The sequence below is a fragment of the Notamacropus eugenii genome, chromosome 1 (genome assembly GCF_028372415.1).
Source record: "Notamacropus eugenii isolate mMacEug1 chromosome 1, mMacEug1.pri_v2, whole genome shotgun sequence".
Lineage (NCBI taxonomy): Eukaryota > Metazoa > Chordata > Mammalia > Diprotodontia > Macropodidae > Notamacropus > Notamacropus eugenii.
Genome location: NC_092872.1, coordinates 399,133,173 through 399,159,953, shown reverse-complemented (window position 1 = coordinate 399,159,953; position 26,781 = coordinate 399,133,173). Strand labels below are relative to the sequence as shown.

The 26,781-nt window shown below is 39.0% G+C and overlaps 1 protein-coding gene across 10 annotated transcripts in view; it reads right to left on the bottom strand.

Moving 5' to 3' along the window:
* The window catches only part of LOC140518610 (teneurin-2), a 678,931-nt gene that overhangs the window by 158,532 nt on the left and 493,618 nt on the right, over nt 1–26,781 (bottom strand). For 8 of the 10 annotated variants that reach the window (XM_072630913.1, XM_072630906.1, XM_072630907.1 and 5 more), the window contains 2 exons: nt 24,430–24,552; nt 7,533–7,738 (listed from right to left, as the gene is read on the bottom strand). In XM_072630913.1, coding sequence (XP_072487014.1) covers nt 7,533–7,738; nt 24,430–24,552 — 329 coding nt within the window. The remainder of the gene's footprint in view (nt 1–7,532; nt 7,739–24,429; nt 24,553–26,781) is intronic. The other 2 variants (XM_072630910.1, XM_072630914.1) reach the window with 1 other exon arrangement.

Genomic DNA, 26,781 nt, shown 5'->3' with positions numbered 1-26,781 from the left:
GCAACAGCCAAAGAAAGGCATAGCTTTAAGTTAAATCATGACAGCTATATGACAGAATCATGGTGCCTCAGTGTCAGGAAGGCAACACAGATGTCACAAAGTAGACATGTACCACGCTTAACAGTAGGGAATTCTCTTATTCACATTTCAGTCCTCCCTACAAGGTCACTAGGTAATTGTGTTGTCCATCTGATTAAACCCAGAGAAATGCTAGAAGAGATTTCTCTGTAGACCAGATGAGTCACCTGACTATGGCATACCCAGTCTGGGTCAGTGAAGCTAATAACAGTCTCAAGGCCATCCCAAAATGTAGATCTGTTTTACCGCAAGGCCAGCTAAATCAATACTTCACCTCTTGTTGCCTTGCCTATGTGATTCTTTATTTACTGCACGTTCTCATCTAATTGTCTTTATCCAATGGTTTATCAAAAATGTCACATCTGGCTCCATGCCATTCCAGAATCAATAGGAGTGTCTCGTGTGGGCTAGATGTAAAAATAAATCAAATGCATCCCTGAGAATAGGAGAACAAACCGTGAAGGCTTCCAGCCACAGAATGAATGCCTGGGTGCATAAAAGAATAGAACGATTGTGGGTAGTGATTCTGCTCTCAGAGTGTGACCTGGACTTTCCCCCAGCATTTGAAAAGTTTGAATAGTTTCTCAAGTTCTGTCTTTCTTTTGTTTTTATGCTCTAGTTTCCTGCACATAACCATTTTGGGAACTTTTCACTTTTATAAACCTTAAAGGATTGAAATTCCAGCATAAATTCACTTATAGAAATGCCAATGACTCTTGTATAGCTTGGCAGCTTAGTTAGGAAAATATAAATCAGATTTCATCATTCTACACTGAACTTACACATACACGTAGCCCTCCTATCTTTCCAGTTTACGATCACTTAAGATTCAAAGGACAAGAGAATTTGCCATCTGGAGATATGGTTCAAGTTTCCTCGTTAAGGTGCAGTGAAAAGCTGGAATCAGTGGATTGTAGAATAAGAGCTGGAAGGGACCACAGAGGCCATAGAATCCAACTTCATTTAATTGTCAGAGAAACTGGGATCATGTGGGTAGTATGATTCACAGGAGCTGGGTTCCAATCCCTGCTCTGCTTTTACTACCAGTGCAATCTTGTTTGACTTCTCTAGACCCCATTTTCCTCCTCTGTAACATGAAGGGGTTAGATTGGAAGAGTTCCCTTTTAGTTCTTAGTCTAGGATCTCTTGTTCTCCTTGATAAACTTGAACATGGTTCTTTCAAAAGAAAACACCAGAAGTGCCCTTATACCTATCTCAGATTTTACCGCTTGATAACTAGATATGTGGGCGCATGCTAATTCATACAGACTGCTCTAGGGTTTCCTTAGACACCAACAACAGATACAAAGGGCCTTTGGAGGGATGTATGCTTTTCATGGCACTTTACTTCTGTGGAAATCGAGGCTTTTACAGATTTCACAAAATGTCCTTAGACTAACCTATGTTAGGTCCCAGAGTGTCAATAAAGACTTGAGATTGTGTTTATAAAACTACCCTCCTTAAAAAATAAGATTAAATATCTCATTAGTGAATTCTGTGAATTAGTATTTGATGTGATACACAAACTGACAGCAGAACAAACACATGTACTCCCTTCCCATTTTAGCTTGCAGGGTACCACCCCATGGTGCTAAGCACCAAACCAAAGTGTAAGGAGGTTGGGGAGGGTAGGAAAAAGAGAGAGAGAGAGAAGTTTCTGACTTGATAATTACCCAAGGCAGACTCCAGTAAGGCAAGGCAGTAACAGCCCAGCACTAAAGTATCAGGGATATTCAAGAATCTAATGAGCATCCAAGTTACCCGGAAATTAAAATTATTTCTACTTAGAATTGACAACATGAGCAGATTTACTTACTCAGGCAAAGAAGGGAAAGAGGGAGGGAGTAAAGGAGGGATAAATAAAGGAAGAAGGAGAAATGTACCATTTTCAAATAAAGCCTTGAATTGGAAAGAGATAAACTGGGGCTAGCAAAAGCTAACATCACTAATGGAAGTCTATACTTCTAAAAAATGTCAGGAAATATTCACTGATGGGCACCGATAAAAATGGTTGCTTAATTCATTGTATCTTTATTTTATATATTCTTTATACCCCATGCTTTTTACTTATCCAATAAGAATAGGATAAAATTTGTGGTCCTTTAATAGTTTCTTTTTTTATTTTTAAAAACTTGTTTTATTATTATTAATTTTTTTACAGATTGAACTATTCCACTACACAACCTAGAAGCAAATCTTGGCTTAAAAAGCACTCAGGAATGATGGTTTCTTTTCCTAGTTCATTGCCATTCAAACTTATATTGCTGTCTCAGCTCTCCCTGTTTTGAGATGCACACCCACTAAAAAGACTACAAGGTTACCCCTGAAAGGTATAGAATTCACTGGTACATCAGACTGAATGACTAAACTAGGCATTTTTTAATATCTGCTAAATAGTAATCCTGAGAAGGTGAAGTCCCAGCAGGGTTCCCAGGTGGTAACTGCATCTTGTTGTCTCTGGTTAATCATGTACCTAATTTGCTGATTATTGACTTCTTCTCACAAAGGATTTTACCCAGCTTGACATATCAGTAGTGATCGGTGATGACCTGTCAAGTGAACTCACTCATTGTTTTAACCACCCAAGTTCTTAACTTACAGTAACAGCTTATGAGTGTTCTATAGATGTCCAACATAGTAGACAGATAAAATTATTTCTCCTCATATAAACTGTTTTGTTACTTGAACCTGGGCTGAGAATTTTTGAGAGGTCTGTGTTTCACTTAGAAACATGAAGCATTAAGCTACCCCTATTCAGGAATTAAGGGATTGGTTAGGTAGGCACTACTTTAGATTTGGAGACAGGAAGCATGGGTTTCACTCTTAGCTCTGTAACTTACAATCTGTGTGACTCTGGGCAAGTCACTTAACCTCTCTTGGTCTCAATTTTCTCATCTATAAAATAAAGGAATTAGATCTCTGAAGTTCTTTCTAGATTTACATATATGATTCTACGATCTTATCCATTTCTCAAGTATTTGCCCAAATGTTGCCCCCTCCTTGAAACTTTCCCCAAATACCCTCAGGTGGAAATGAATTTTCCTTCCTATATGTCTCATATGCTCTTATACACTTTACTTTCAATGCCATAACCAATGGATTATTATAGTTTAATGTACACATCTTATCCCAGATGTTAGAGTACAAACTCCATGAGGGTAGGGAATATCTTAATTATCCCCCCAGGATCTTATTCAGTATTTTAAACCTAATGCATAGTTAATTCTTCAGTGAATGATTAGCTCATATCAGATGTCTAAAGAAGGATTATCTTTTGATAGTGATGACGTATCTAAATGTAATTGAGAGAATATCATGTCATTTTATATTTTGTCTGGTTACGTAGCACACGTGGTAAGGGCAGCTAATATTTTGAAGGCCCTGATGAGATACACATTAATGAAAATATGTTTCTTAAACTTTGGGATTTGAACTAGAGACCATTTGGGCGGGGAGATATGTTAGAGATTTCCTAGTTCAGAGTCCTCCTGTCAGAGGAGAAAGTGAAGCTTAGAAAAAGTGACTTGTTCAACATCACAAAGCGAGGCAGAGACAATTATAACCCAAGTCTCCATGTTTGGTCATAGGCATGTGTACAGTATGGACTAGATGCGACCCAGCACAGCTTAATGTTCCAGTTGCTTTCTGACCATGGGGAAGAACCTCAGGATCTGGAACTTCCTGGGATCAGGGACAGCATTTCCAGTTTCTGGTGACCCCTAGTTGCCATAGCTATCAGTTATCATGGCTCTGCTTTCTTTTTCTGCTTCTCGCTCAATCTTCCTCATCTCTTTCTAGAAGGCTCTGGCGATGGAGGAAGAAGGAGATGAGTAGAGTGAATTGGTTTCCCAAGCAGTCCAGGGTTCCACTATGACCCTCTTTTGGACTCTCTCCACTGGTACTCCCTGCTCTGCCTCAGGGGAGCTTCTTCTAGGCAGATCCTAGTTCCTGTCATGGTCTGTGGCTTTTTGTACTCCTTCTTTGCACCCCCAGGAACCTTTCTCACCATCAGGACCCTAGCTGTATGCATTTGGGTAGTTCCATGTAGTCGAATACAGTCCTTTGACACTTCTGGTCACTGTTTTCTGAGGCTCGGGCATCAGTACATGACTTTGGTTAATTCAGGCATAAAAGAAAACAGTTACATTTAAACATTTTTAAAGAATGCCACTCTGATCATATAGTGCAATGCTAAGGGAGTGAGGACTGGCTAGGAAGATCTTTGTCTAGCTAAGAATATGAAGCTGAGAAGGTTGTATAGTTGGTTTTTTTTTTTTTAGGGTAAAAGAGAAAGGTTTGATTAAAAAGAGCCAGTGCTTTGCAAAGTTTGTTTTTTTTAAAATAAAGTTTAATTTATAAAAACCCCAGGTGTACCTAAATTATAGTTTCTTTACTTTGCTTGATGAACAAAAATAATGTCCTTTATGAACCGAGCATTCAATAAATTAAAATGAAACAAACCCTCCCCCCTTGGAACATTCCATGGATGCAGATTCTAATGACATGAGAGGCATATGACTGGGCTGCTTGGCCTTTATTCTTTCCATTTTCCCACTATTCATATTCTGTGTCCAAGAACCTGAAGTCTGAGAGATTTAAGGTATGAAAAGAAACTCTTCACTACTGAGAATTCTTGTTTAAGGATACTTAATAGTTTAAGCAAGTCAATTCATTCAACCAAGTCACAAGAGTTCTCTCTCCTCTTGCTCCCTCCTTTGTCTCTCCACTCACTCACACACACACACACACACACACGCACACACACACACAAAGGGCTACTTTAAATGAGTCACCTTGGGTAGAATGCCAATCTTAAAGTGTTTACACACTGACAGAATATGCCAATCACAATGAGAAACCCTGTAATGGCTCCAGACATGAATGACTTACCTATCCCTGCAAAGGACTCTTTACTGTAGGACATGTGACACCTACCTCGAAGGGTTGTTGTGAGGATCAAATGAGAGAGTGATGATAATGCACTTACCATAGTGCTTGGTACATAGTAAGTGCTATATAAATGTTAGTTATAATCATCATCATCACCATTATTATCAGTAGTAGTAGCAGTAGTAGGGCAACAAATAAATGTTGAAGGTCTTTTATTTATTTACTTGTTTTTTTATTTTTTATTCTTTTATTCTTTCATGGTCACTTGTTTATTTGTTTTTATAAAATTATCCCTTATGCTGAACATCTTAAATGTTTCTGAGCATTGTAGTCTAATGCTTGACTGATTTCAGTCAATCAAAAGTCAATTTATTATTTCACATGCCTTTGTGAAGCATTCACCATACATCAAGCACTGTGCTCAAACCTATGATATCAGTTAATCATTTTAGATACTCTATTCCAAATTGGCAGCCAAACCTAAACACAAACTAGTGTTAGCATTCACTGAACAAATGTTGACTGAGTGTTCTCTTACGTAGAAGGTGGTGTGGAAGGTATGGCACATGTTCAGTTTTAGTATATGCGGCTATTTCTACTTAAAACATGCTTGAGTCCCTAGAGGAGAGTAATTGGAGAATGATTCTTGGAATAATGTTCTCCGAGGCATCTTATATTTCTCTTATTTACATTCTGTAAATACTTAACTATATTTCTATTATCTTCTCTGATAGAGAAATAGTTCTTTGAGGTTAAGGCCTGGTGTATTTTTTTGTTTCTTTCCCTACCACCTTGCAGAGTGCCTACTGGTATATAATAAATGCCTTAAGGATTGACTGACTGATCGGTAGCAAGAAAATGAGAAAATATTGGCAGTGACTCTGGATACTGATCTTCAAGACTGCTCAGAAACTGGGTAGGCCATGATTCCATACACTTCCAAGTATGCCAGACTTCCAATGGGTTATCTTCTTGTCTGCATGCATACATGCAGAAAGGAAACAAGCATTTATTAAGCACTGACTTTTTGCCAGGCACTGTGCTAAGTGCTTTGCCAGTACAATTTTGTTTTATCCACAAAACAACACTGGGAGGTAGATGCTATGCTTATTCCCATTTTGCAGTTGAGGAAACTGAGGAAGATTGTGGTTAAATGCCTTGCCAAGAGTCACAGAGTCAGTAGGTATCTGAGGAAGGATTCAAACTCAGATCCTCTGACTTAAGGCTCAACACTTCTTTCTGCTGAGGTCCTTAGTATCAGTTTTTCAGCATCAAGTAGTAGTCAAGATTCTTCAAAAGAGCCCAGAGAGGTGGCAAGGGAATGCTGGCTAAGGGAACACCCTGTAACTATAACAGCCTGGGGGAAGAAATTGCTTCTCTACCCAAATTCCTTTTATCTACTAGGCTTAAGGGAATGAAAGTCTCAAATCTCAGTACTGGCCTTCCTTTAGCCTTCCATAAGGCCCCAAAGGCATATCTATACCTCCCTGAGTAGTACAACAAGATCATTTCACTGGTGAAAATACTCCAGTGTGTTTTTGTGAAATAAACCAAAATATGTAAGAAATCCCCCAAACTGAATGGCTTTGCAGAGGGTTCTTTCCAAACAAACAATCCCACACCTCCCCCCCCAAACACCCCACCATTTCTAAGCAGTGACTGCATTTATTTAATACTTCAAAGTTTACAAAATGCTTTCCTCACAACAATCCCACGAGGTACCCATGCCTAAGGGATATCTCACAGATGTGCCTCCCTCCTTAGCCTCTCTCTCCATAGGGCAGATGAGATTTTGTGGAATGCATTAGACTCAGTGATTCCACCTTATTTATCTCTGCCTACAGCAAATGCTGTTCAAGGTAATATAAAAATCTATGCATTCCCATCTGTTCGAAAATAAAACGTCGTCCTTGCATTGATCATCCCAGTCTCCAAAACTCTGAATTCCTTTAACGTGGTTTACTAAATGTACACTTTTCTGGCAAGTTTTGAAATCTTCTTTTGACTTGAGCATGATGGGTTGATAAGATGTGTTTTTTCCCCTTTCTAAATGTATGTGTTTTCTAAATCCTCTTTATTTTGTGCCCACTGGCTTCATGAGTTAGTGTAGAAAGGAAACACCATATGTTTTTTTCTTAGATTCAGTATATTTCTTCTCATAAGTATAGTTCAGTAGGTACTAATATTCCTCTGAGATAGAGCCACTGGAAGACTTTCTTTCCCCTCCTCCACCAACATGGAATTAAAGGAAAAAATGAAAGAGACACACAAACCCAACCTAATCACTTCATCCCTAATACTCTGGATGCAGCCTATCACCAACAGAAATGATCTCAAAAACAATAAAAGAATTAGGAAAAAGCAAGCAGAAGAGAAGCGCCCAGAAATGCAAGGGCTAAATTTTGCCTGATGTCATTCCGACATTTTAATCTGCAACAGAATATATGTGACATTTGAAAGACTTAACCTGATAGCCCAAGGGATAACCCACAGGGCTAGAAGAGCTGACTCTGTTAACAAGGATGTTAACTTTTTTTTTTTATCCCTATCAAGTATTTTCATACCTGGGCATGAGATGGTGGAAGTCCTCTTCTTATATATACACCAAAAAGAGCATCCTTCCCGAGGGAAATGTTGAACTTTAAGAACTGAGGCTGACTGATGTGAATCTGAGATCTCCAGAACACCCCTGGAGGTACTTCTTGGGTGACCCGTCTTCCTACCTCAGCTTCCCCGCTATCTATGCTGCTGTTTTTTGGAGTCCAAGGCCCTGGAAAACAAGAAGTGGGTGACATTTTTAATACATAAATTGGATTGGAATTTATGTTTAATTACATGCCAAAAATTTTTTTTTCTAATACTCGATTAAACTCATGGAAACTTTCCTCTTTAAATCAAAGCTTGAAACAGTTTTTTTAAAAAATAACAAAGCTATAAACTCATACCCTATGGCATCTAGAATCTTGGCACACTGTTTTTTTTTTTAATTCTGCGATTGCTCTTTGCTGATCAAATATAATAAGAGCAGAGAGTCAGATAAGTACATGTAAAGCTGCTTGTGCACCTTCTAGCCACCCTGAATGTGACTGGGATGTAAAAATTATCAGCCGGGAAGGGGTAATATTAATGTGGCATTGAATTTAATTCTTTTAGACTTTAATTATTCCTCTTACACACCAAATACAAGTGCAATACACACTCTTTGATATTTCTCTAAACAAAATAACAAACCCACCAAACTAAAATACAAGCAAAAAGAAAACACCTCAATGAAAAATGTAATGCTGTCAGCATATGGCTGGTCTCCTTATTTCACTGATCTCTGAAAGAGGGCACAGAGATCTGGAAGGATTAACAAGGTCTCCCTCATTTGCACTGATATCTTCACCTGGCACATAGTAATTACTATATAAATGTCAGTCACTGTTACGTCATCATCGTCATCATCATCATCATCATCATCATCATCATCATCATCATCATCATCACCGTAACACCAAAGGGTGGTATGGAAAATGCTGTATCACCACCTACCCTAGTAGGGGATTCTTTCTGTGTGATCTCCATTCCTTCCCAAAATGATACTAATAGAAAGCTCAGAAATATAATCCTAGAGATGATTTCTTAGTAGCAAAGAGCAATCATTCCTCACTCCAAACCGATATAACCCATAAACTCTCAGTGACTGAAATCTTTTGGAACTTGAACTCTGAGGAAAAAGCGAAAACCTGTAGGTAATTCCCAATCTTAATCCAGGGATAAAAGGTGTTACCTAACAATTCATGTATGATGCTTGCATTAGAAAGACTGTGTTTGGGAAAGGTATCAATAAACAATCTCTTCTATTACCTTTATTAGGGAACATGCTGAAACATCCTGAAAAATGAGTGCTACAGTGTTTAAGAGTGCTGGACCTGAAGTCAGGAAGACTCATCTTCCTGAGTTCAAATCTGGCCTCAAATACTTGCAAGCTGTGTAACCTGGGCAAGTCATTTCATTCGTTTAACAGTTTCCTCATCTGTAAAATAAGCTGGAATGGAAACGGCAAACCACTTCAGTCTCTTTGTCAAGAAAACTCCAAATGGGGTCACATAGAGTCAGACACACCTACAAAAAGACTGAAATTTAGGCAGTTGTAGATTATCCTTGGAGCTGATAACCTAGTTATCTTTATAATAAGGGAAAATATTTTAGTAGAATCAAGCTAGTAAGAAGTGGGTCCTCTATATACGGGATCCCTATTAGAGAATTATAACTAGTTTGAGTCACCAATCACTTACAACTCTGATTCAGGCCTTCTGCTTATTTGGATACCAATTTAGTTTAGGCCTTCGTCACCTTTTGCAGATAATTGCAGTAGTTACCTAACTGGCCTCCCTACTTCCAGTTTCTCTCCTCTCTCCACAAACTGCCAAAAATAATTTTCTTAGAAAATAGAACAAGCCACTTGCCTGCTCCAAAACCCTCAGTGGCTCTCTCTTACCTCTAGGATTAAATGCCAAGTGCTAAGCTTAACACTGTTGAAACCTTGCATAACTTTGCATCAGCCTACCTCTTCAGGATTATGTCACATAACTCCCCTTCATGGACACTACCATCCAGCCCAACTTCCTTATTGGTTATTTTCTGAATCTGCTATTCCATCTTCCATTTTTATGTCTTGCCTGGATTACATCCTTGCTTCTGCCACTTAGATACACATGTTATTGTTGTTAATATAACCACTAATAATAATAGCTAGCATTTACGTAAGTTTTCAGGTTTGTAAAGCACTTTAAAAATATTGTCTCACTCAAGTCTCACAGTAATGGTATGAGGGAAGGTACAATTATTATCTCTTTTACAGATGGGAAACTGAGGCACTGAATGGTTAAATGACTTACCCAGGGTCACACAGCTACTAAGCGTCTGAGGTGAGATTTAAATTCTTTCTTCCTGGCTCAGGCTTCAGTACTCTATCTATTCTGCCACCGAGCTGTCCCCTTTATGTTCATAGGATATTGGATGTTGAGCTTAAAGAGAAGTGAGAGGTCACTTCGAGGTGAACTCTCTGGTTTTACAGGTGAGGATTCTTAGGTTCCTTCAAAGGTCAGCTCAGGTGCAACCTCCTAAAGTGAGTTTTCCCTAATCCCAGGGCTTGTTAATGTCCTTATCTGTTTATATGTTACATCTCCAAGTAGAATAGAAGCTTGTTGAAGGCAGGGATTGTTTTCCATTTTTGTTTTTTGAATCCTTAGGGACCAGACTGTAATAGGCACTTGATAAATATCTGTTGGATGAATGAGAAACTGTACAGTCTTAAAAGAAAAGTAACACATTCAGTTAATACATGTGTCCTTAAACTAGGGTCCACAGCAGATTTCAGGGAATTTGCGAACCTGGATAGGAAAAGATAGCATCTCTATTTTCTCTAACTTCTAAGTGAGATTTAGCATTTCCTTCAATTATGAATGTATAAAACAGATATTTGGAGAAGAGTTTTGGGGTAGCAGACTGAGTAAGAGCCCCTGGATTAATGGGTCAGCCTTGGGATAGAAAAGCAAAGAATGGCATGATTATTTTCAAGTATGTAAAGGGCATTATGAAGGGAAATAAAGGCCCACAAAATAGGCCCAAATAAGGACAGAGGGAATTAAAATCAAGCAGAAGGATGATACTAGCTTGTCTTTGAAGTGAGACCAGGTCTTCCTGGCTTTGAAGTCCCCATAGCATGCTGTCTCTTCATGTGAAAAAAACAACTTTATTAAAATTATACTTGTTGTGATTGGCCCTTTTTAGTCCCAGAGAATATAAGCTCTTTGAAAGGAGAGCCCTTTTTATATTGGTACCTAGCACCGGCCTGGCACATAGCACGTGCTTCATGAATACTTCTTGATTGAAAAGTGTTTCATCTTCACATTTCATAAAAATGGGTTTTCCCCTCATTCCTGATGGGCTTTTGGGTGTTTCTAGGTTAATGCCAGAATGTTAAAAAAAGAGAGAGAGAAGCAAGAAAATGAGATCAAACAAGTTGAGCTACAAGAGAAATATGCTGGATTATGATAATGTCAAGCCAAATGCCGGTGCTGTGGGCTGTGAGAGAAAGAGTCAACCTCCCTAGGAGCTGTTGCTTAGGAAAAAATCAGATGAATCCCCAGTGTCAAAACATTGCTTACTTTTTAGACAGTAATGTTATCCCATCCTATTTTAATTTACTTCATCTTTGGAAAAGTAACTCCAGGAAATAATCTGCCACTACCAGGATGTAAATCTTTACCTTTTCAATAACCACATCTGCTTCACAGAGACTCACAGAGTTTTCTTCTGATCAGGCCCTTTTCTACCTAATATAGCTATGTCTTACTTAGTTTCTCTGGGATATTATGTGTATGTGTGTGTGTGTGTGTGTGTGTGTGTGTGTGTTGATCAAGCTCTAGAGGGAACGATATGATCATCCCGTTAACCTAGAAATCTGGCCAGGTCACTGAAGTTTTCAATGCCCCAAGCAACTTGAAGACTAGGATTTATTTTCTAAAAAGTAAGCAATATTTCACTCAATCAATCAACATTTATTAAGTACCCACTTTGTGACAGTCACTGTGCTAAACACTAGGGATACAGAAAGAGCTTATAATCTAAAGGTCTAACATTATTGTAGTCCTATATATTTCTCTTTTAGTTCCACTTGTTGTTGGTGTAGGGAATTCTTCTAGAGAAAACCCCTTTTCCCACTGCAGAAAAGCAATTTTTCTCTGAATCAGAGCCTTAGAGTTGCCAGGAGCACTGGGAGGTTAAGTCATCATCATCATCACCATCACTAACATGTATACAGTGCTTACTATGTGTCAGGTACTGTACTAAGTATTTTCCAGTTATCTCATTTAATCCTCACAACAACCTGGCCAGGCACTATTATTATCTTCATTTTAGAGATGAGGAAACTGAGGCAAACAGGGGTCAAGTGACTTGTGTAGGGTCACGCAGCTAGGCTGGATTTGAGCTCAAGTTTTCCTGGTGAAGTGACTTGGCTAGGGTAACACAACCTGTGTGTGTAAGGTGATGGAATCCGAATCTAGGTCTTTTTGATTCTAAGCCCTGCTTCTTATCCACAATACCATACGACTACCTCTTAATAAAAATAATAACAGTAAGGAAAATATCATTTACATAAGCACTTATAAATGGTCCAAGCATTTTATGTACATTATCACATTAATCCTCATGACAAATTTGAGAATTAAATACTATAGGAAGTAAACTCATTTTATCAGATGAATAAGGTGATTTTCAGAATAGTTAGGATATTTGTCCCTATAGGTCATATGGCTTATAAGTATCTGAGGCAGAATTGGAAACTAGGTCTTTCTGATTCCATGTTCAGAACTGTTGTTACTCTACTGTTACTGCCTCTCTGTGATAGGACTTCTGAGGTTACTGAGGGACCTATGTTTTAGTTTCCCTAGCTATAGTCAATCAGCTAATCCAAAGGGATATATTAAATACTCATGATATGCCACGCACTGTGCTAAGCAAGGGGGATACACACATACACCAAGGCAAGCAACAACCAGTCCTGGCCAGAAAGGAGTTCCCATTCCAATGGAGGAGACAAATGTATTAAACAAACAAGATACATACAGAGTCACAGGAAGGTAATTTTAGAGGGGAAGGCAAGGAGAACTGGGAGGACATGGAAGGGCCTCCTGCAGATGGTAGGATTGAAGTTTAGGCTTGAAAAAAGTTATGGAAATTAAGAGGTGGAGGTAAATGAAAAGAACATTCATGGCCTAGGGGACCATTAGTATAAAGGTATGGAGACAGCAGATGGAACATAGGAGGAAAAATACTAGTAATGTTAATGACAACGATAATAATACTAGCACTTATATATGGCTTTAATGCTTACACAGCACTTTACAAATATTATCTCATCTCATCCTCTGGAATAAAACTCTTTGAGTCAGGCACTATTATTATTATCATCCCCATTTTAAAACTGAAGAAACTGAGGCACAGAGCATTTAAGAGACTTCTGCAGAATCACACAGGTAATAAACGTCTGTGATTGGATTTGAACCCAGGTCTTCCTGCCTGCAGGGCCAGTGCTTAATCTATTTCACTGCATAATAGTAAACAGATCTATAGAGTGGGTATTTTGAAGAATGATGCTATTGAAGTGGCTGGGGATATTTAAGTTGGAAAAGAGAAGGCAAAGGGAGGAATATGATGGTGACTATATTCAAAGACTTTTCATGAAGAAGAGAGATTATACTTGTGTTGTAGAGCCCCAAGGGACTGAATGACAAAAAATGGGTTGAAGTTGCAAGGAGGAAAATTTAACATTGAATCCTAACAAACAGAGCTGTCCCGGAGTAGAACAGGCTGCCTTGGAGGACTATGGTGTCCTCCTTAACGGACATCTCCAAGCAAAGGCTATAGAACCACTTTTGTATGTTGGAGACCCTATCCCTTTCTTGAATTCCAGTTCCACATCCACCAATTCTGGACATATCAAACTAGATGACCCAGAAACCTTCAATTTCAACATGTCCAAAACAGAACTTGTCATTCACACAAAACCCACCTTTCTTCCAAATTTCCCTATTTCTTTTGAAGGCACCACCATTCTTCTAGTCTCCCTGATCAGTAAGCTCAGAGCCATCCATGATGCCTCACTCTCCTCCCTGCCCACACATATCTGTAAGTAATTGAATAATCTTGCCATTTGTGTCTCTGCAAAATCTCTTATATCCAAAACCTTCTCTTGACTCACAAAGCTAGAGCCTTAGTGTTTGGGTCCTCATTATCTGTCATATCGATCTGATCAGCTAGGGTCGGATGCATTGTAACTTGACTCTAACATAGTGATGCCATTTTGGTCCTCAAGAACAATGAAGGACAACAACCAGTCACCACCTGTTACCTACACAATTGCAAAAGCCTCCTAACTGGTCTCCCTCCCTCAAGTTGGTCCTCTACCTAGATGACAGGGTTGTCCTTAAGTTCAGCTATGACTATGGCTTTCTCTTACTTGATAAATAAGTCAACTCAGTAAATAGGTAGACACCTATTACTCCCAAGAGGAAATATAAACTATTCTGGCTTTTAAAGTCCTTCACAGCCTATCTCCAACTTACCTTTCCCGCTTCATTGAATAATTGTCCCCTTACTGTCCAGCAGCTCAGATAGCCTCTGTGTCACTTACAGAAGGCATTCATTCTCCTGGTTTTGTGCATACTTGGAATGCACTGACTCCTCACCTCTGCCTCATAAAATCCTTCACTTCCTTTAAGATACAACTCAAGTACCACATCTTACATTAATCTTTTCCTGATCCCCCTGCTTCTAGGGCTCTTCCTCCACAAGCAACTTGTATTTATTTTGTATTTTTATATGCACATGCTTCTTGAGAGTAGCAATTATTTTATTTTACTGTATCCTCAAGGTTTACCCAGTACACAGCACAGTGCCTGGAACATAGTGAGTGCTTAATAAATATTTATTGATGATTGATTGTCACAGTGCCTCATTCATAGTAGGTACTTAATAAATGCTTGCTGCTTGATGGTGGGATTTTTTTTTTTTTTTTTTTTTGCTGAATAAAGGTTTGATTAGAAGGTCTGCTCAGGTCAATCAATCAATTTATTGGGCACCTATTTTGTGTTGGCTACTGTGCTAGGTTTTAGTGATACAAGGACAAAAAGGAAACATCTTGACTTTTAACTCCCAAATTATGTGGTCGGATTCCTGCTTCTGCCACAACTAGTTGTGTGAAACAAACAAAACACTTCTGGACCTGTTTCATCATCAGTAAAATGAGAAGGTTAAACCAAATGTTTCAGGTATGTCAGTTCTATACTCCCGTGACTCTCCTAAATCATTAGCTAGCCAAGATGGGTTAGCAAGCATCATCTTTGAGCATGTGTATATAAATATGTGCATGAAGGTATGAATGAAATAATTAGAAAAGGTCATGTTTTTTCCTTTTTAGTGATTGTTCAAAGTATATTTCCCATGAAATAAATTCACTCTGTATTAGAATTTGCTTTCATTCAGTTTTGTCTGACTCTTCATGATCCCATTTGAGGTATTCTTGTCTAAGATACTGGAGTGGTTTGCTATTTCCTTCCCCAGTTCATTTTATATATATGAGGAACTGAGGCAAACAGGGTTAAGTGACTTGCCCAGGGTCACACAGCTAATAATTGTAAAAGACCATAAAGAACTCAAGAAGATGAGTCTTCCTGACTAAAGTCACTCTGCTACCTAGCTGCCCCATAAAACAGGTAGTGAAGTCAAAAACAGATTTGGCAATTTTTCGAGTGAAGTGACTATTTAACTGACTTTTATAATAGAGGGTAGTGAGCAGGACTGAACTGAACTCACAATCACTAGGTCTCATCTCCTGGGACTCTGGACACTACGTAGTTCACTTTCCTCTGTTTGTTATTATAACTGGAAGCAGTTTAGGGAACATTTGGAAGATGATAATCAGTTCACCCTTAGAAGATGCTTAAGGAATGATAGTTCTGGATGGTTCATCATTGGCTTGAAGATTAGATCCGCAGGTTTTTTAAAGGCAACACTAATGATCAATTTTCTAGGGCAGTCCAACTCTATAACTCCACGGAAGATCGCTCATGTAAATTTGGAGATATTGCCCATTTCAGAAACATGTACCTAAAACTTCACCCAGTTAAGTAAGAGTGATGATGAGAAAAATGACAGCCTTCCATATCCACATTAGGAACTAATCATTTCAGAAAATGTTGCCATAATTCATTTACAGAAACAGTGAAATTATCTCCCAAACAAGTGATAAGGAAAGGGAGCCATATTCATGACATGAAAATGAAGCCTTATATTAATACTTTTTAAACTTAACAGAACTCAGAGGGCTCTTCAGCATAAATCTGCTACACACATTATTCCACCTCACATATTTTTATCTACTGCAAATAAAGTTGAATTCAGAATATTGCTTCAGTCATTACACCTCGTTTCCATTTATTTGGAAATCAGGACAGTCATCTGTGAGTTCAGTTTAACCAGGAGATGACTGCACAGAACCTCTAGAGTCCAGTCCTTCACTGCCCAGTGACTCATCTTGTAGAAAGACAGCAGAAATGACACAGAATCCAGGTTTCCAATTCACCATTGACTTCCAACAAAATTCTCAGTAAAGACTCATTGCTCAATTGGTCACCAGGAGTTTATGAATGGACTTTATCACTCTAGTACGTTTGCATTCAGATTATGTATGAAAGGTGATCCGATCTCGCCAGCTTACTGATTTTCAAATTAGTGACTGAATTTAGTCTCCCATCCGTTTTTAAGAATCCCACTTTGTGCCCTTGGGCAAAAATGGTAAACTCTTCTGCTTATGAATTATGAACAAACATTTACACTTCTCATGGCCCAGGGAGTACTGGTTTTATTCATTCAGAGGATTCAAGTTGAACCAGAGGTAACACTTTGTGTAGTCAGGATCTTCATATATGCCATCCAGCCTCCACTGGGAGGGAAAGAGAAGGATTAGGGCAAAATCACCCTGGGCCACAGTCAAATATTATAGAGAACCACAGCTAATAACATTGATAACACCAACATCAGAGATAGGTAACATGGCACAAGAGATTAAGACCTGGCTTGACAGGGTCTCAAATCCTGCTGCTGACCAATATTGGCTGTGACACTGGCCAAGTCAACGAACTCAGTGGACCTGGGAAACTCTAAGATTATAAATTACAGAGCAAGTGCCATTCTGCATTAAAAGAGGGAGTTTTTCACCTGTGAAACCACAAGTCCAGTCCTCCAGAATTAAACAATAATAACCACGTGTAATGATGCTCACCACTTAGAAGACCTTTCTAACTCAAAACATGGTCCTTCAGGAGGCAACATGAAACCTGAGATTCACCACAGCATCTCTCTAAAGGTGATCTTGACTATGAATGGTAAAACAACAAAATTCCATTGAAACTGAGGAGGTGGAAGGGTGTTTGTCTTGACTCTGTAGACCACTAAACTACCTACCTCAAAAAGGTCACAGTGTGTGCTGTTGACAGTGATCTTAGGGGCAGAGAACCCCCTGGCTCTTTCTGGGATTCTGGCTATGAAAGAACATGGTGTGGGTCGGATTGTTCTAAGAGCCTGCCCTGTGTTCATTTGGAGCCTGATAGGAAGGATCTGGAGAAACCATGACAAACCACCCTGCTAATCTGGCTCCTAATTCTGTACACTATGCCAAACTAGTAAAAATCATAATGAAGTTTTTGCTGAAAGGGCAAGTGTAGAAAAACATGTTTCTAAACAGAATAACAGTCTTTGCCATTTTTTCCTTCCAACTTGCATACCATCTGGAAATTCTGATTTTTTTTCAAAGGGTAGGAAAGAAATGTGCTCCAGGCACAAATAAATGTTTACAGCTGAGTTATAAACCGAGAAAGTAGGGGGCTTAAAACAGACAAGCTGGCATTGATGGAGCCCAAGTTAGAGCAGGATGAAGAATAGGGTGGGTAATAGTCAAGCTTGTTCAGCAACACAAGACCTTTTGAAATGGACTCCCCAACTCCCTGCTGACCTCCTCAAATAAATGCTTGGGAGAAGCCTTTGTATCTGGTTATTTTAGTCTTTAGAAAGCAAAAAAAAAAAATCATTATCAACCTCCCAGGGTAGTTTTTGGAAAATATTTCAAATTATTTAAAGTAATTTTCATGAGAATATTTTAAGGGACTTTCTCCATAATTAAAAAGAAATCATATCACCTCTAAAATCTTTCAATGATAAATTCTGGAATATATTTTATTGCTTCAGCCATTTGAGGGAACTGAGGCAAAGGGAAGTTGTTCTTTTTCTGGTGCTATATTATACTCACTGTGGTTCTGGGACTCAATTCAGGGTAAAGAGGGCAAGGTGAATTTTTAAAGAGTTGTAGATCTTGAGATATATCTTAAGCCCATGGAATTCTAACAGAATTAATTTGTTCTAAGTGCCACTTTGTTTTATACTTTATTTACCTCAAACTTTCTTTGAATTTTCCCTAATTTGTTCCTCGCATTTGTCCTCATGGTACTTCTCTCTGCACACTCTCCCCAATCTATCCTCTTCCCTCACAAGAACACTATCCCTTCCTCTGTTACCCAACCAGCTCAGGAAGCCCTCCTAAACACTGTGTCTGAAGGCTCCCATAGTCTTGTATTCCTTGCGTGAAGATGGATGAATTCATTTCATTTGATCAAGGCATACACATAACGGCCAGCAATTCTAATAACGTGCTTTTCCTTCTGATATGCAACATAATAAACAACCATGTTAAGAGTTAATTGGAGAGGGAAAACATGCAAAACAATAACAAAACAAAACAAAACAAAACAAAAAGAAAAAAGGAATAAGTAGAGGAGAGAAAAAGAAACCCAAAGAACATATTCCCTTTCAAGTAATTAATCAAGTGCTTTGTTTCCACTAACACATCAGGGTGTGTGGGTTGTTCTGTCTATTAGATTCGTTTCCCAACCTGAAGACTGTAAACATTCCTAAAGACCAGGTAATGAAATCTCTATCGATGTGCCATCTTACATGGGGCTCACATGGCAGTATTTTGCTTACATTTTAATTTGCTTCTGCAGGATACTTATTCAGTAATTGCTTAATAAGATTAACCTCTCTGGCAATACTGTGTAGCTTGATTAAAACATTATGGGAGTGAAGGATTATTGTATATCACATAAAATGGAGGGGGGAGTTATTTAATTAACTTATTGCCAATATATCTTGATTGCCTCTTTGAAACACTAGATAAGTAATCCATAGGAATTGATTCAGCTTATCTAAACATATAGAATAGGGAGGGGGAAAGGATGAGGGCGGTCAGTGGGTAAACCAATTCACCTGGAGTCTGTTCTTGAAAGTTTGGTGGAAATAACAAAGCTCTTCCAGGCATTTTAGATTTTAAACTTTCGTACTTGAAAAAGGGTCCTGAACCATTTAGTCTCCGATGATTCTATTTGGGGGTTCAGAATGAAGTTTTTATTATATTGGGCTAAGATTTTTGTTGTTGTTTAATTTAAATGCCAAAGTATATTTTGGGGAGGTAACTGGGGTTAAGTGACTTGCTCAGGGTCACACAGATATGAAGTGTCTGAGACCAGATTTGAACTTGGGGAAGATGAGTCTTCCAGGCTCCAGGACTGATACTCTATCCACTGTGCCCCCTAGCTACTCCAGGTCAAGCTATTTCTAATGTCCCTGCCATCTCATGAATGTCCCTGTTGTCAAGGGCACAGGGATAAGGATAGGGAACAACCTGGGGAGAAAAACTGCCTCTCCCAATGAAAGCTGGCATCTTTTCTGCATTTAATAATCTTAAACAGTCATCTAGAGCAGAGGTGTCAAACTTGGGGCCTGTAGCCAGTAAAATGCCTACTAGATTAAAATGTAACTGGGGGATATTTAACAAAACAAATAAAAGTATAATACAACACAGATAATGGTAATTTGTGGTTTTCTAAAGTCAATACGTGGCCCTCCGGAATTTGACCCAAGAGGAGAGCACCAAGAGGTTAAGTGACTTGCCCAGGGGCACACGTGAGCAAGTCTCAGAGGCAGGGTTGATCTCAGGTCTTCCTAGCTTTCTCTATACATAAGCTGCTTCGTGTATATAGCTAGGTAAAAAAATGTATAAATCTTACTTTTCATTTTGAAAACATTAAATCTAGCAAAGTATGGGACTTACTTAACATTTCCTCAATCATGCCATATTCATATATGAAAACAAACAAACAAACGAGGCTTTTCCTACAGAAAGAGTCCCTTTGTTTGTTAATGTAAACATCTGATAGCCTCTTTATGTGGAGACATGATTTCAGAAAAGTTCTGGCTCTCTTCTACCTCGGTGGAAATAGGATCCATGGGAGGTACAAGATGATGGCAGTAGTATTAAATGCTGATATGCTAAATGCAAAGCCCTTTAGTGAGTCCATATTTTTAGAGCCCAGTACTTAAAGGAATATTCTTTGCACTATTAAAGGAATGCCAGGGCTATCCCACCTTGTTTCTCTACTCTGATTTCCTTTGAGTTCCATTAAAATCTCACTTTCTACAGGAAGTTTTTCCAGATCCTCCTTAATTTCTATGGCCTTCCCTCTTTTGATCATTTCTCATTTATTCTCTATCTATCTTGTTTGTACACAGTTGTTTACATGTTGTCTCCCCTGTTAGACTGTGAGCTCCTTGAGAACAGGGACTTTATTTTGTCTTTATTTGTATCCTTCATACTTTGGGCAGTGTTTGGCACATGTTGACTTGAATATATGTTTATGCACATATTCAAATACTTAAAAGGACTCATGAACTTACTGATGCCATATTTCTTCCAAAACTACACAGTAGAACCCATTATATGTATACACATGTAACACATAAGACATATGACATACTCCCACAAACTTTCCAAAGGATTTGAGATGGTTTAAAACACAGTGTTAGAAAAAGTATTTAAGGAAGCCTGCTGAAAAAATCAAAAGTAGTAAATAACTTTAGTTACTCAGTTTGGATCTATGTTTTAAGCAGCTCATGAAAAATGTATTGGAGCATATAGTTTTATTTTCGCCGACAGAAAACATATAAATGCAGTTGCCAGTACACATATTTAAAGGTATGATAATGGTTTTATGAGAGAGGTAGGCAGACAGAGAGGCTCTCGGAGAATCAATGAAAAGTTCTATATTTGTTCTGTCTGATAACTTTTGAACATATTTTCTCCCATATTTTTCCTTTTCCCTTATAGTTCATATTTCCAGTGCTTAATGCAATGTTCAGTCCTTTTAGTTGTGTCTGATTCTTTGTGACTCATTTGGGGTTTTCTTAGCAAAGATATTGGAATGGTTTGCCATTTTCTTCCCCACCTCATTTTACAGATGAGGAAACTGAGGTAAATGGTTAAATGACTGCCCAGGGTCACACAGCTGGTAAATGTCTGAGGCCAGAGTTGAACTCAGGAAGATGAGTCTCCCTGACTTTAGGCTGACATTGTGCCACCTATCTGTCCACGTGCCACCTAAGCTGCCCACTTAGCACATACTAGACACTTAAGAAATGCTTAACTTATTGACTTATTTTCAGTCTTCCAAATGGCAGAAGTCTCAGTTTTTCAGTTTTCTTTCTCTTGCAGCTTTACATCTGAATACACATAAGTGTTTAGTGTTGTGTAAAAACTTAAAGATTTCATTCTGTAATTTACTTTCCAAATCATTTATGAAAATGTTAAATAAAACTGGCAGTGGAGGATACCTATTGTTAACTCTAAGATTAAAAGAAAAAAAGGAATGAAAATACACAAAAGGCTCTCTTCTTTACCAAAAGTCTTAGCAATTTTTTACATCAATGAGAAGAGAAGTTTAAGCAACATTAGCTAGTTAAGTCTTGTAAGACCAATGGAAAACTCCGTGGCAGAAAACCATGAAATCCTTTTTGAACACCTTTTGAATGATCAGTCTTACCTAACCTAAAGGAATGGGAGTAGAGCACATGATGCTTTCCAGTCTTGGGATTCTAATAAAATAGTTGGAATAGTAATAATAAAAAAGGTCCAAGATGCCTTCTAAAGACCACTGGATAAAGTAATATTATTTTCTCATGAAAATTATGGGCTCAGAAGAAAATTTTTCTGTATTCATTATTTAGACAATAGCCATCTTTAGATCCTCCTTATAGTGAATGATAAAAGGTATATGGTTCATTAGAGGTGGCAGAGGCCATGGAAAGAACATCTGACCCGAGTCAGGCACAGAGTTGGGTTTAAATCCCAGATCTGATACTTACTTATTATGGGACCCTGAGCAAATTTCTTAAGACCTCTGTCTGAGGCCTCATTTTCCTTACCTGCAAAATAGAGTTAACAATATCTATAGTACTACCTCACCAAGACTGATGAAAATCATATGGGCTAAAGTATTTGCAAATCTTAAAATACTATGTAAACATGGTTTGGGGTATGTGTGCATGTGTAGGTGTACACACGTGTATATGTGTGCTGGGGTGTGTGTGTGGTATGCATACATGTATCATAGAATTATAGAACTGAAAGACACCTCAGAAGTTAGCTAGTCTAATGTACAACTGAAAGGAATTCCTACTGTAAGAGTGCTGACAGGTCTCTGAAGACCTCCAACGGGGGGGAGGGGGGGGAACTTACCATCTTTCAAAACAGTCTATTGTACTTTTGAAGAGTTCTAATTGGTAGAAGTCCTGCAAACCCGCCTCCCTCCCTTCATTGCACACCCCCCAGCCTCCTGAAATCTAAATTTAACTCCTTCCAATTTCCACCTAATATTCCTGATTCTGCTCTCTGGAGCAACAGCTCTTTCCCCAACTTCTTCCAAGCAATATCCTTTCAAATACTTGGAGGAGGCAACCATATGCCCTGCTGAGTCTTCTTTCCTCTAAGCTGAATATCCCTTATTTTGTAACCAATTCTCATGCAACATGGACTCAAAGTCCTTCACCATCCTGGTTGCTGTCCACTGGCATACTTGCTAGCTTATCAAATGTTCTTCCTAGACTCTGGTTCCTAAAACTGAACACAATACTCCAGATATTATGCATCTCAAGCCAGCCTGACATCACACTAGCTTCTTGGGCTGCCACATCACGTTGATGACTCCAGTTGCTGCATTCCACTAACCCCATCCAGATTTCTCCTCCTGGCCAACTTCTGTCAGATCATGCCTCCCCCATTCTGTATCTATGAAATTGATTTTTTGAACCTAAATGTAAGACTTTACATTTATCTTCGTTTAACTTCATCTTATTAAAGTCAGTCTGATGTTCTAGTCAACCTCTTTCTGGATCTCATATCTGTAGTCCACTGCGCTAGGTATGCCTGGCATCATGTGATAAGCATTTCAGCTTCTTCTTTACACAAGGAACTGATAAAAATGTGAATCAGCACAGCATCAAGCATAGACCCTATGGGTGTTTCACTAGAGACCTCCTGTTGAGATGATACTGAACATTAATAAGTGCAGTTTGTACCCAGTCCTTTAAAGCAGCCCAGAGTCTAATCACATTGTCATCTACTGCATATCACTTCATCCTTCCCACAGGACAAGCATGAGGTATTTTCATCACATGCCTTGCTAAACTCTAGGTAAAATGTATCTACAGAATTCTTTTGGTCTACTTATCTAGTATTTATGTCAAAAAAGAAAATATGGTAGGTTTGATACACTTGTTCTCAGTGAAGCCACAACGACTCTTTTGTGTGTGCACATATACATGTATATATGTATACACATGTGTGCATATACGTATGTGTGTACATATACACATATGCACAATACACATATGTATTTTGTCTAAATCTGAGATTCTGTAAGTATGGGGAGCTCCCAGGAAGGAAAGTTCCTTGCACTTGCAGATCAGAAGCTCTTCCAAAATTTATAATCTTAGAGAGCTGCCTGGGACATCTGGAGAGTAGGTGACATGTCCAGGGTCACATAGCCAGAATGTGCCCGAGGTAGCATTTAAACCTTTGGTCTCATGAACTCTAAGGCCAGTTCTCTATTTACTGCTGCCTCATGTCATACTTATTACATAAGTAGTTATTATTAGTATTATTTGTTTATGCCAAGGGGCAGAGTATAAATTTTGTAGCTAGAGAAACTCCTAACAGCAACATTGCATATTTATTATTTTGATCCTGAATTAAATGTGCAATGTACCAGCTGGTTAAATGTGGCATTTTCTGTTGTTTTCTTTTAATTATTTCATGTCTCTTTTCCTTACAATCTTCCCTCTTGACTAGCACCCCCCTTCTCTTTTTGCTTTTCCTTTCCCCTTTTAGCACCTTGTTAGCACCTATTTTCTCTCTAGAAGAATACGGTGCCTGATTGCTTCAATGAACGTTTCTTTTGTCCCCTTGCTGCTATAAGAAGGGAAGCTTTGTTAGCTAGTTGTCAAAACTCCTTGCTATTTTCTCTGAAGACTGAACAGCCGCTACTTTTCCTCTTTCGTGCCGAGCCAGGCTTTGCCTTGTCCCCAGGGATGCCGCATCTCTCCTAGTGGGAGAGGTCTCTACCACCACAACATACAAGCGTCTGCTGCTCTCTGCTCTGATAAGGGTCCTTTCCCTGCTACCACTCTAGCTGCTGCTGCTGCTGCTCAGGCCTCTGCTGCTGTTGCTGTTGCTGCTGCTGCTTCGTCCTTTGGATTCCTTCAAGTAGCTGAAGGGCTGTGCCAATCAATGCAGATAGCGGAGGTGTGCACGCGGCTGTATGTGGGCAAAGAGCCAGCACGGAATGAATGCAGCCAAACATAGCAAACCAACAGAACAGCAAACAGCATTTAATGTGGGCACTTACAAAAGACCATAAAATGCAGTTTTTTGCATACCTTCCAAAATTTGGATTAAAAAACTGAATGGCTGGCAAGAGCTCTGAATTCCTGTGACCTTAAGAGGGCAAGCAGCAGCTGTAACCTCACCTTTGCCTCCAGATGGCAATGTTACCACATCATCGTTTCCTGGTAATCCGGTCCTTATCCCATTGTTAAAGGTGTGTCCATCTGCCGGCTGAAGTTGCCAATTGAGTCCGAGCAGATGCATTGCTGCAGGAGAGACAAAGTAATGAAAAATAAATATATAATTCAGAACTAGAAATGTCACGAGGGGAGTGCCAGTAGCCTTTTTCAGGTAAATCCATTTTATGGATGAGACATCCAAAACAGCTTGCCACAGAGACGGGCAGAGTGCAGCTTCTTTTAGCTGTTCCACATCTTAGGACACGACCACTTGCCGTCTCAAAACTGAAAGTCCTAAAAGAGACACCTGGGAGAAGAAAGACAAGGAGTCCACGATTTCCTAAACAATTCCAGAGAAGGAAGATCAAGGATGTTTCATAGGGCAGGCTACTCCTGAGCTACTGATTGTTCCCTTGGGGAATACAGTGCAAAAAAAAAAAAAAAAAAGGTATGCCATTATCTTAAAATTAATTTGTAAGTTTGTCTCCCAAACTTAGGGCAAAGAGCCCTGATCAGTTTGTGCAGTGCCAGATCTCTACAGAGGGCCCCACTTCTTTGACATCAGCTCTGAAAGCTTCATTGTCCCACAGTGGAAATGTCAATACTTTCACACCCTCAGTGGGGGGAAAAGACAGGAAGGCGAAGGCTGTGTCTAAAACAACAGTTGCAACAGTGGTTTCATCAGCCCATTTCAAACCCTATCTTCCTGCTTACTTCCACTGTTGATATTTTAAATGTCTACCATTGTCCCCTCCCCTCCTTTATTTCCTTTCCCTTTTCACTTTTTAATAAATGTACCACCTTTCCCCAGACTGTGAATAAGCCTTTTCTTTCAATATTTCTGTTCTTTTCAAAGTGCCAAGTACCTTCAACCTTCTTGAAACTAGTATCTCTGCAGCATATATGTGTGCATGCACATACACACACACAGACACACACACTTTTTCTTACTTGACTAAAGAATAAAGCCAGAGAACAGAACTGTCTCACCGGCTCTCCTTTGCTAAGGAAACGAGTCAGCCTTGAGAGCACTGGCTTTTCTTCACTCTGTGTGTATTAACCTTCTAGACTGACACAGGCGCCCACTTGATCCTCCTGGTTACTCTGTGGGAACTCTCCAATTATTTTAGCAAGAACATATCCATCTGAAGTGATTGTTAGTTTGTTGCTTTTGTTAAACTTATCCTTTTGACAGGGTTGAAGGTAATACCCCTCCTGCCTGCCCTCGGCCCCCCCAAAACCCTTTTCTCTCAAATTCCTGGGCTAACCGGTTCCTGATCCAACTCCCTCCTTCCCTTTTTAAAGGGATTTTACAATTCTGCCGAATATTTTCTATCAGACAATAGCCACGCTAAAACTGAATTACATTTTATCTGGACACAGGTTAACACTGTTGTTATGTTCCCAGCTCTGTCCTGGAGAAAAGTCTGTGGACAGACACAAGTTCTGATTTCGATGCAGGGACTGGGAGAAACAACCACAGGAAATGAAATTAACAATGCTTAGGAAACTGCTCACATAGCAATTAATTCTGCATGCCTACTACCATGTTAAGTCATACTGCATTCTATTAAGGTTAAAAATCTATCTTCAAACAATATAGCTTGAGAGTTATGTGGAGGGATTTAAACCAGCTGATTTTTTATGGTTAAATACCTGTCTTTTACCTCAGACACTTTCCCATCTCAGGGCCTCGTAGTTTTTCTATACGTTACTCTGAAGTGCTGGGCCCAAGTGTTAAAAATGATAAATACTAATAAGAATAAGTGACATTTACAGTACATTTTCTGTCAAGGTAACGCCTAATTTTCTCATGCAGTTTATATGTTATATGTAGGTCACTTACTTGAAGCGACCAAAATTCTACTGCTTCAGATAATGACATATTTTCACAGCACAGAGGTCAGGAAATGAAAACTAAGAGTGGCTGCTTCGAGATAACGATAGCTTCTGATTTGTAATTACCAGGTGAAGGTAGGCAAGGAATTAGCTATTTTTAAATGATTTTTTAAAAATGATATTACTGTGTTATCAGGTTTTACCCGGAGCCATCTGCTTAACCCACAAGGGATGCAAGGCAGTTGTTTCGGGGAACATTTCTCTCTGTCCTGAGTTCGACACAGGTGTGCCAGGTACAGTGAAAGCTCTAGTTCAATAGCCTTGATTTTTCATATCTACAGAAGGAGGTTGGGGGGATCCATGTCGCAAGTGGAAGGATGCCAATCTTCTAATGCCCTATCAATAGCAATATTATTACTAACATTGCTAACATCGATGCACCTAATTATTCATACATTGTCTTCCCCATGTGAGAAT